At 40.2% G+C, this 12,055-nt stretch overlaps 1 protein-coding gene across 2 annotated transcripts in view; it reads right to left on the reverse strand.

Moving 5' to 3' along the window:
- Nucleotides 1-12,055, reverse strand: part of SPHKAP (SPHK1 interactor, AKAP domain containing) — a 196,964-nt gene that overhangs the window by 106,025 nt on the left and 78,884 nt on the right. For both annotated transcript variants that reach the window (XM_042244334.1, XM_012147712.4), the window contains exon 3: nt 11,590-11,697. In XM_042244334.1, the coding sequence (XP_042100268.1) occupies nt 11,590-11,697 (108 nt within the window). The remainder of the gene's footprint in view (nt 1-11,589; nt 11,698-12,055) is intronic.

Raw genomic sequence — 12,055 nt, forward strand, 5'->3', positions numbered from 1 at the left:
AATAAATATCCTTGAAGCTTAAAGGTATTTTAATGAGAAACAGTGTTTACTGCTCTTGGTTTTTGTTGACTGATTCGCTTTCTATTCAAAGGAAAATTGTTGTAATTGCAGGAATTGTTTGAACTATGAAATTCAAAGCTATTCTGAGCTATTTTAATAATGAGATTCTTCTGGCAAAATGAATTTTTTAAAAAAACTGAGAACGGTTTGAACAAGCTTAAAAGTTTAAAAGTACATTCAGATCTATTCATCTGTCTGTATTTTTAGTGACAAAAATAACCAGGATACATAAAACACTTCATTGTGTTTTTGAAATTCAGACTTATATGCTTAAAAAATAATCTCTTGCTTTCGGGGGGACCTTCGGAGATGGAGATCCTTGTATGAGCACTTATCAGAATACTCCAGCTCACAGTTATAAGCTCCCTTCTCCTACACACTCTCCCTGGTGTGACTGATCTCTGCTTTATGCCCTCAAATCCCTTCTCTCTCTCCTTAATCTTGCCAACAATTCCTATTTGTACATCCACCTACCAAGTTATGACATTTCTACCCAGATAATTAAAAGACACTCAGAATCATCTCCCTCCTCCTATTCCAACTACTTCTCCCTTTAGTGTCCCCCATTAAGGTAACTTAAATCCACCTAAGAGCTTATGTCAAAAACATAGCAGTTATCCTTGACTTCTTTTTTTCATTCAATTCATTAAAGTGTTTTGTTTAATGTGCACAGTTTCAAAGCATATTTAAAATAAATAATTACACTGGGAGCCTTGGTTTCTCTTAGAAATTATTACAAGTCTGATTCCACTTATTTAATGCTTAGATAAAATGGCAATCTACTTTTCTAACAAAAGTCCATATAGTCAAAGCTATGGTTTTTCCAGTAGGCATGTACAGATGTGAGAATTGGACCATAAAGAAGGCTGAATGCCGAAGAATTGATGCTTTTCAACTGTAGTGTTGGAGAAGACTCTTGAGAGTCCCTTGGACTGCAAGGAGAACAAACCAGTCAATCCTAAAGGAAATTAATTCTGAATATTCATTGGAAGGATTGATGGTGAAGCAGAAGCTCCAATAATTTGGCCATCTGATGTGAAAGGCTGACACATTAGAAAAGACCCTGAAGCTGGGAGAGACTGAAGGCAGGAGGAGAAGGTGACAACACAGGATGATACGGTTGGATGGCATCACTCATGACTCAATGGACATGAGTTTGAGCAAGATTCGGGAGACGGTGAAGGACAGGGAAGTCTGGGGTGCTGTAGTCCTTGAGGTTGTAAAGAGTCAGACCTGACTGAGTGACTGAACAACAACAACAATTCCAGTATTCTTTCCTAGGAAATCCCATGGACAGAGGAGCCTGGTGGGCTACAGTCCATGAAGCTGCAAAGAGTCAGACACGACTGAAAATCTGAGTACGTACATTGTAATTTCTGGGACAGTAAACAAAGTCAATGGTCTTAATTTTTATTATGTATCATTTTACCTACAACTTAGGAGGAGCCTGGTGGGCTGCAGTCTATGGAGTCACAGTCAGACATGACTGAGCTTTAAGACATAGAATTTGCACTCAATTGTCAATCAAAGTAAACTTATAAAAACGTCCTCCTGAGCAGTTTCAGGATCTAAGACACTGATAAATGTATGGACTGAGCCTAGACTTACTCCCAAATTGAAAGTCAAAGTGTGAAAGTGTTAGTAGCTCAGTCGTGTCCAGCTCCGTGCAACCCCCTGTTCATGGGTTTCTCCAGGCAAGAATACTGGAGCGTGTTGCCATTTCCTTCTCCAGCGGATCTTCTGACACAGGGATCCGATCCAGGTCTCCTGCATCACAGGCAGATTCTGTACCATCTGACCTCCAAACTACTACAGTACTCACTGGCCGCACAGTTTAGATTCAGCCCTCAAATTATTTATCAAAAGCTTCTTCTAAGTTTAATTGATCACTCTTCTAGGTTTTGGTTCCTTGCGCATGACCTTCATAGATGTAGAGCCACCTAGTTGATTTGTGGGAAACTCTTTTCCCTACCATCCCTCTGTGTTATGCTTCACAATAAAGTGCCTTTCTAATTCACAAGCTTCTAAAAGCTTGGGAAGGTTCAGTGAAACTTTCATTTGACTGAGAGACAAAAGTTTTCTCCGGGATGCTTGGATTTTTAAGATGTCTCTGAAGCCACTGCCCAGGTGAGTGAGGTCGCATGGTCCAGCTCTACTGCCCTCACACTGCTTTGCTTTGTCTGTTTTATCTAGAGCTTTTGTTTTGCTCAATCTGTCTGACTTCCATCATCATCCTTTGATTTTTCACTTTTTGCAGGCAGAATGTAGCTTCTCCTTGAAAACTGCTGAATAAATATTTAAAGAATACCATTGTGCGGTGGGTAACTGAGTTCCTCGTCTAAACAAGGGTTTCTGCAACTCTGGGTTCCACTTGAATTTCAAATATTTACATTTCACACCGAAGTATGCAGGGATTAAGGGGCATCGTGTCATTCTCAAAAGTTTTAGAAAAAAAGCACCTATGTATATTAACACACAGATGCATATACATGCACAAAGGAGAGGGTGAAATAACTACAGTAACATTTTTGCATTTCAGGAATCTGTGAATTCTTTGCACTCTTCATGCAACTTTTCTGTAAGCCTAAAGTTAAAGAATTAAAAAGGAATTTCCAAAGCTTATTCTTTTAGGGGGAAAAAAAAACACCTTAATGGTTCCTTGAAAACTTGGTAAATATCTGTACCAGATCATGTAAATATCTCTTCACATTTTATATTTCCTTAATTATGTAAACCTAGATTTTTCCATAGACCAACTTATCAAGTGGGCTATTTGTCTCTTCCTTAACTTTTCTACTAAGTTTCAGAAAAGACTAGATACAGACATATTTGGAGAAATAATATACAATAAAAAGCAGTCATTCAAGATACCATTCTGTCATTATTGCCCCTGGGTTTCATTCACATCAGAGACCCATTGAACAGCTGTCAAATATCTTCCTAGTTTCACAATCATGTCTGAAATTTTAAAGACTGCTCAAAAATCTTATTAATTTATTCACAAATTTAAGGCAAATGCAAAACATTTTCAAATGCCAAGATTCATCAGTTAAAATGCATGCTAGAGGGTATAATTTATTTGTGGGGTGATAGCCAAAAGTCTTAAAATGATCAGTAAGGAAAGAGCTGACTGTAACTATGAATAGAAATAATGTGAATTTCAAGGCAATTTTAATGAAGCATTAAACCAAAAGATAGTTCTGGAAAAATTAGAAATTAAATTCTAGTAAAGAGCAAAATGATAAGTCTCTTATCCTTATTCATCAAGGGGCAGACAGAATGAAAACCAGAATCACAGAAAACTAAGCAAACTGATCACATCGACCACAGCCTTGTCTAACTCAAGGAACCTATGAGCCATGCCATGTAGGGCCACCCAAGACAGATGGGTCATGGTGGAGAGTTCTGACAAAACGTGGTCCACTGGAGAAGGGAATGGCAAACCACTTCAGTATTCTTGCCTTGAGAACCCCATGAACAGTATGAAAAGGCAAAAAGATAGGACCCAGAAAGATGAACTCCCCAGCTCGGTAGGTGCCCAATATGCTACTGGAGATCAGTGGAGAAACAACTCCAGAAAGAATGAAGAGGCAGAGCCAAAGTGAAAAGAACGCCCAGTTGTGGATGTGACTGGTGATAGAAGCAAGGTCCGATGCTGTAAAGAGTAATATTGCATAGGAATCTGAATGTTAGGTCCATGAATCAAGGTATTGGAAGTGGTCAAACAGGAGATGGCAAGAATGAACACTGGCATTTTAGCAATCGGCAAACTAAAATGGACTGGAATGGGTGTATTTAACTCAGATGACCATTGTATCTGCTACTGTGGGCAAGAATCCCTTAGAAGATATGGAGTAGCCATCATAGTCAACAGAAGAGTTCAAAATATAGTACTTGTGTGCTGTCTCAAAAATGACAGAATGATCTCTGTTGGTTTCCAAGGCAAACCATTCAGTATCACAACAATCCAAGTCTATGTCCCAACCACTAATGCTGAAGAAGCTGAAGTTGAATGGTTCTATGAGGCCCTGATTCCCTGGTGGCTCAGATGGTGAACTTCTAGAACTAACACCCAAAAAAGATGTCCTTTTCATCATAGGGGGAGTGAAGTGAAGTGAATTGAAGTCGCTCAGTCGTGTTTGACTCTTTGCGACCCCATGGACTGTAGCCCTGTGGACTGTAGGCTCCTCTGTCCATGGGATTCTCCAGGCAAGAATACTGGAGTGGGTAGCCATTTCCTTCTCCAAGGGATCGTCCCGACCCAGGGATCGAACCCGGGTCTCCCACATTGGAGGCAGATGCTTTAACCTCTGAGCCACCAGGGAAGTCTCATCATACGGGACTGGAATGCAAAACTAGGAAGTCAAGAGATACCTGGAGTAACAGGCAAGTTTGGCCTTGGGAGTACAAAATGAAGCAGGGCAAAGACTAACAGAGTTTTGCTAAGAGAAACTGGTCATAGCAAACACCCTCTTCCAACAAGACAAGAGATGACTCTATACATGGACATCACCAAATGGTCAATACCAAAATCAGATTGATTATATTCTTTGCAGCCAAAGATGGAGAAGCTCTATCAGTTCAGTTCAGTCGCTCAGTCGTGTCCAACTCTTTGTGACCCCATGAATCGCAGCACGCCAGGCCTCCCTGTTCATCACCATCTCCTGGAGTTCACTCAGACTCATGTCCATCGAGTCCGTGATGCCATTCAGCCATCTCATCCTGGGTCGTCCCCTTCTCCTACTGCCCCCAATCCTTCCCAGCATCAGAGTCTTTTCCAATGAGTCAACTCTTTGCATGAGGTGGCCAAAGTACTGGAGCTTCAGCTTTAGCATCATTCCGCCCAAAGAAATCCCAGGGCTGATCTCCTTCAGAATGGACTGGTTGGATCTCCTTGCAGTCCAAGGGACTCTCAAGAGTCTTCTCCAACACCACAGTTCAAAAGCATCAATTCTTCGGCACTCAGCCTTCTTCACAGTCCAACTCTCACATCCATACATGACCACAGGAAAAACCATAGCCTTGACTAGATGGAACTTAGTCGGCAAAGTAATGTCTCTGCTTTGAATATGCTATCTAGGTTGGTCATAACTTTTCTTCCAAGGAGTAAGCGTCTTTTAATTTCATGGCTACAGTCACCATCTGCGGTGATTTTGGAGCCCCAAAAAATAAAGTCTGACACTGTTTCCACTGTTTCCCCATCTATTTCCCATGAAGCAATGGGATCGGATGCCATGATCTTTGTTTTCTGAATGTTGAGCTTTAAGCCAACTTTTTCACTCTCCTCTTTCACTTTCATCAAGAGGCTTTTCAGTTCCTCTTCACTTTCTGCCATAAGGGTGGTGTCATCTGCATATCTGAGGTTATTGATATTTCTCCCGGCAATCTTGATTCCAGCTTGTGTTTCTTCCAGTCCAGCGTTTCCCAAGTTGAAAGTCAGGAACGGTGGCAGTAAGGAGATACCCCTCGTCCAAGGTAAGGAGCAGCGGCTGTGCTTTGCTGGAGCAGCCATGAAGAGATAGCCCACGCCCAAGGTAAGAGAAACCCAAGTAAGATGGTAGGGGTTGCAAGAGGGCATCAGAGAGCAGACACAGTGAAACCATACTCACAGAAAACTAGTCAATCTAATCACACTAGGACCACAGCCTTGTCTAACTCAATGAAACCAAGCCATGCCTGCGGGGCAACCCAAGATGGGCGGGTCATGGTGGAGAGGTCTGACAGAACCTGGTCCACTGGAGAAGGGAATGGCAAGCCACTTCAGTATTCTTGCCTTGAGAACCCCTGAACAGCATGAAAAGGCAAATGATAGGAGAAGCTCTATACAGTCAGCAAAAACAAGACTGGGAGCTGACTGTGGCTCAGATCATGAACTCCTTATTGCCAAATTCAGACTTAAATTGAAGAAAGTAGGGAAAAACCACTAGACCATTCAGGTATGACCTAAATCAAATCCCTTACGATTATACAGTGGAAGTGACAAATAGATTCAAGGGATTAGATCTGATAGAGGAATGCCTGAAGAACTATGTGACACTGTACAGGAGACAGGGATCAAGACCATCCCCATGAAAAAGAAATGCAAACAGACAAAATGGTTGTCTGAGGAGGCCCTACAAGCAGCTCAGAAGAGAAGCTAAAGGCAAAAGAGAAAAGGAAAGATAGACCCATCTGAATGCAGAGTTCCAAAGAATAGCAAGGAGAGATAAGAAAGCCTTCCTCAGTGACCAATACAAAGAAACAGAGGAAAACAACAGAATGGGAAAGACTAGAGAACTCTTCGAGAAAATTAGAGATACGAATGGAACATTTCACGCAAAGATGGGCACAATAAAGGACAGAAATGGTATGGACTTAACAGAAGCAGAAGATATTAAGAAAAGGTGGCAAGAATGCATAGAAAAACTATACAAAAAAGAACTTAATGACCCATATAGACATGATGGTGTGATCACTCACCTAGAGCCAGACATTCTCGAGTTTGAAGTCAAGGAGGCCAGAGGAAGGGTAACTATGAACAAAGCTAGTGTAGCTGATGGAATTCTGCTGAGCTATTTCAAGTCTTAAAAGATGATGCTATCTGTTAAAGTGCTGCACTCAATATGCCAGCAAAGTTGGAAAGCTCAGCAGTGGCCACAGCACAGAAAAAAGGTCAATTTGCATTCCAATCTCAAAGAAAGGCAATGCCAAAGAATATTCAAACTACCACAAAATTGCACTCATCTTACACGCTAGCAAAGTATGTGAGCTAGCAAAGAATGCAAAAAAATCTCCAACAACAGTACGTGAACTGATAACTTCCAGATGGTCAAGCTGGATTTAGAAAAGGCAGAGGTCCAGAGATCAAATTGCCATTCGTTGGATCATAGAAAAAGCAGGAGAGTTCCAGAAAAACATCTACTTCTGCTTTATTGACTACGCCAAAGCCTTTGTGTGGATTACAACAAACTGTGGAAAATTCTTAAAGAGATGGGAATATAAGACCACCTGACTTGCCTCCTGAGAAACCTGCATGCAGGTCAGGAAGCAACAGTTAGAACTGGACATGGAACAACAAACTGGTTCCAAATGGGGAAAGGAGTATGCCAAGGCTGTATATTGTTACCCTGCTTACTTAACTTATATGCAGAGTCTATCATGAGAAAGGCCAGGCTGGAATCAAGATTGCTGGGAGAAATATCAATAATCTCAGATTTACAGATGACACCACCCATATGGCAGAAAGCGAAGAGGAACTGAAGAGCCTCTTGTGCAAGTGAAAGACGAGAGTGAAAAAGCTGACTTAAATCTCAATATTCAAACAATGAAGATCATGGCATCTGGTTCCATCACTTCATGGTAAATTGATAGGGAAACAATGGAACCAGTGACAGAGTTAATTTTCTTAGCCTCTAAAATCACTGCAGATGATTTTCATGACTGAAGTCATGAAATTAAAAGATGGTTGCTCCTTGGAAGAAAAGCTATGGCCAACCTAGACAGCATATTAAAAAGCAGAGAGACATTACTTTGCCAACAAAGGTCCATGTAGTCAAAGCTACGTTTTTTCCAGTAGTCATGTATGGATATGAGAGTTGGACTATAAAGAATGCTGAGTGCTGAAAAATTGATGCTTTTGAGCTGTGGTGTTGGAGAAGACCCTTGAGAGTCCCTTGGACAGCAAGGAGATCAAACCATTCAATCCTAAAAGAAATCAGTCCTGAATATTCATTGAAAGGACTGATGCATTGGCCACCTGATGTGAGGAACTGACTCATTGGAAAAGACCTTGATGCTGGGAAAGACTGAAGGCAGGAGGAGAAGGGGATGACAGAGGACGAGATGGTTGGATGGCATCACTGACTCAATGGACATGAGTTTGAGCAAGCTCTGGGAGTTGGTGATAGATATGGAAGCCTGGCATGCTTCAGTCCTCCAGGTCAAAAAGAGTCAAACGCAACTGAGCAACTGAACTGAACTGAAAGAGAAATAGGGGGTTAAAGAGTAACTAAATTAGTTTTTAATTTAAAAATGTCAGGCTTCCTAAAACGTCCACTCAAGTTAAGGACCTCTTGAGTTAAGGACTTCTACTAAGATAATGCCTCAGCTTCTGGATTTAGATATTGGCTTCCAGTGTTATTATTCTATATTCTTCTTTTAAATAATTAGATTAAAAAAATCTCCAAGGCTGATATATGCTTCTTTCCCTCAGAAAGGCAAATCAGAAATAAAAAACCATAATGTAATTTGATTGTGCTCTGTGCTCAGTTGTTTAGTCATGTCAGACTCTTTGTGATCCTGTGGACTGTAGCCCACCAGGCTCCTCTGTCCATGGGATTCTCCAGGCAAGAGTACTGGATCAGGTTGCCATTCCGTCCTTCAGAGGATCTTCCTGACCAGGGATCGAATCCACACCTCCTGTGTCCCCTGCATTACAGCCAGATTCTGAACCCACTGAGCCATCTGGGAAGCCACCTCTATTTACAAAAGCAAAACCACAGTTTTCATATTTAATCTGTTTTGGAAAAAATATTAAGAGTGACTTTCAGGGAGCTTCTGAGTCAGATTTCTCTCAAGGTTGGCTTGCCTATCGCATTTCTTTTTTAATTTTACTATTATATTTTTGATTTTTAATTGGAACATAGTTGACTTAAAATGTTGTGTTAGTTTCTGCTGTAAGGCAATGCAAATCAGTTATACATATACATATATCCACTCTTTTTAAGATTCTTTTCCCATATAGATCATGATAGAGCACTTATCGTATTTCTGATAGTTTCAGACAGCTCACTAAGACACATCATTTTAGCTGTGAAGTGAAAGCAGTTCTTTACTGAGATAATGGTCAAATCTGATTTGTGAAGCTCGTTTGATGCTTGAGAACAAACAGCTGTACTGACCCATGCCCATAACACCCTGAAGGGTTTCCATGCCTGAGACTGTCCTTCGGTAAAAATTTTAAATGAACATCTTGTCTTCAGAAAATATTGGTACTCTGAGACACTTAGTTCTGAGAAACTGCAAATCCAGATACTTAGAGTTTAGCATGATGGATAACAAACCAACATATAAAGTTTGATCTGGAACAAATGAGTTAAAGAAGCAACAGTTAACACAGTGGAGGACCCCCCAGAGTTAGAACAGAGTACAAAGTAATAAAATATGAGGCAACTTTGCTAGAAGGTCCTCAGAATTCAGTTGTGATTATTAATAGATGTAGATTCAGGATGATCTCTTTAGAATAATTCTTAAACTAGACTTTAATGAAGATATTATTTAAAAACCATTATTATGGTTTCCTTAAATTACACTTTCACGTTTATCCTACTGAGGAGAATTTGGAAGAGGAATTGCGTACTTTTCCCCTGACCATGTGGCTACTTATTCCTAGTGTGTAGGTGTTTTGGGCAAGAAATTCTTGTCCTGTCAACCAGTCCTGTGTTGTTACTGTTGTTTGGTCACTAAATCATGTCTGAGTCTTTGGCGACACCATGGACTACAGCCCACCTGGCTCCTTTCTCCAGGGGATTTTTCAGGCAAGAATATTGGAGTGGGTTGCTGTTTTCGTCTCCTGGAGATCTTCCCTCCTGACCCAGGGATTGAACCCGAATTTCTTTCGTCTCCTGCATTGGCAGGTGGATTCTGTACCGCTGGGCCACCAGGGGAAGGCCAACCACTGCTGTAGATCAGCTCTGTTTCCCTCTAGATAACAGTGTCACTTCAGCAATGTCCAGGTCTAGACTCTGTCTCTATGTCAACTAAGAGAGAAAGGACTTGTAAACTAAGAAAAAGTAAACTGCAAAGTACTTTTTAGGAGATTAGAGTTTATTTTTCATAGAGATTCTGAAATTTCTTTAAAGTTTAGAGTCATGGGCAATTTTTAACATTTGAGTCAGTTTCATTTATTATAAACTCTTGCAGAAAAATAAACCTTCCAGTATGTCTTTTATTTGTGTTTAGATTTTTTCCCCTTTGGGGAAGAATAGAAAAACAGTATGAATCAGCTAGCTCAAACTCACCAATGTCATCTGAAACAGTAAAGGGACAAAGAATTAAGAAAGAAAGTCATACAGTTTTACGTCCAAATGTGAGTTCCTTGAGACTGGGGCAGGGGTTGTGAATAGAACTTTCTTACCTTTAGGGAGATCTAAGATCCAATGGTAATCTTAACTTTTTTTTTTCCTAACTGTAGATCTTCAATACAGATTCTCAAAATATAAAGTTTAGAGAAGAGCTCCTTGCCTTTTATTATGCAATTGTTGTGCCTCAACTTTTGTGCCTGCTGCAAATGACAGACTCCTTTATATAGGAGCTGCCTGGATGAAGCCTTTGACTGAAGTGTAGATGCTGATAGCTTTTCCTCTCCATTTCTCTCCCTTTTGCAATGCATAGCTGTATAATTAGAGATTAGTATCAGCAAATGCCTGAATTTTCTACCTCATCTTAGAACTGAATTTCCAAAGAAGGTATCCCTGTTAAATAACTCACCACCTAATTCTTTTTGTTTTCACCAAAGATTTTTAGTCATCAACTGTTTTTCTGGACAAAGGATTAAAAAGTCCCCCAAACAGCACAATCAAATCATTTTGCCTAAACAAAGAGATTGAATTAAGTGTGTTGAATGGACTCTGTTTTCCTTGGGCTATGAGACTCTGCAGTGTGAAATGTTTTACATTCTCTGTCTGCCAGTTCTGGTTCTGCTCATTATATATAAAAAGCTTCTCCATCCCATTTTCAGCTCCCCCACCCCCCCTTTTTTTTTCTTTTAACAGAAATGCTGGCATGCAACTTACCTCTAGGAATAGCTCTGAGCTGATGCTCTCAACTTAGTCATGAGAATTACATCTCTCTCCTCTTTGGAAACATTCTCCCCCAATTTCTGTAATTATGACCCCATAAGAGCTAGGTAATTTCAGTTAAAATGAAACATATAGCTTTGTAGAACATACAGGAAGCAGACTACTTCATAAAGGAAGGAGAGATCACAGGGTTGATTTCTCATATCAACAATACACCTTTACAGTCTAAGCCACAAGAAACATTTATCTATAAGAACATCACTTTCCTTGAAAAGGAGGGTTTTTATATGTAAAGCTCAGATACAGTACAGAATATTAAAACTCATGCTTGTAATTTCTTATGTTGAGAAGGTTTTCAAATAATGACGATAACATATAAAAGTGGTAGAACATTTTTAGTTTTCACGTTGGAAAATACCTATTAGAAGAAGTGATAAAATATACTGAAAAGAATCTAAGAGAGCTCTTGACCAGGCTTTTGTTTCTCATCATGCAATTCTATTTCTGAATCTTTTTCTCAGTTTTAAAAATAAAAACAACATGGATAGAGAATTGGTAAGATTAATTTGCCTGTTGAAATGAGAAAAGCAGAAGAATCATGAGCTTTGGCCTGTCACCCTCTGTATAAACCAATTACGTATTTTCAAAAGGTTACTTTCCCAATGCTGTATTTAACGATTACGTCCTCATGAGCACAGGTTCTCGACTCCCCACTTTTTCAGCCCTCAGCCCAGGAGCTGTGTTTACTTACAGAAGCGCAGTTTTCAGACTTGTCTTCCACAAAACCAATCTGGCAGGGTGTTCTCTGATTCTGCAGCCAGTAGTCTGTAGACTCCAGCAGGCTATTACTGCGGAGAACCTAAGGGAACCAAGAAAACCTTCTCAGAGCTACTGGCAAGACTTCTATTTAAACAAAGAGCTCTTTTCTAAAGAATCTAGAAGCATTTTGCCGACCTCAGAGCATCTGGATATCAGGGAAAAAAATACTTCCAGGATAATAGCACCTCTAAAATGTGTAAAATAGTCAACCAAGAATCCACTTTAAAGGAACGCACTGACGTCAATATTGTTGTTTCTTCTCCCATCTAATTCAACATCTGGAAACTTCAGTGTACCTGTGACTTTTGCATAACTTGCAGTCAAATGACTGTTTGGGGTATGGTTCAATTGGCAATGAGGCTCACACGTCATTTAAGTGTTGGAGCTCTTTCACATTC

The sequence above is a fragment of the Ovis aries genome, chromosome 2 (assembly GCF_016772045.2).
Source record: "Ovis aries strain OAR_USU_Benz2616 breed Rambouillet chromosome 2, ARS-UI_Ramb_v3.0, whole genome shotgun sequence".
NCBI lineage: Eukaryota > Metazoa > Chordata > Mammalia > Artiodactyla > Bovidae > Ovis > Ovis aries.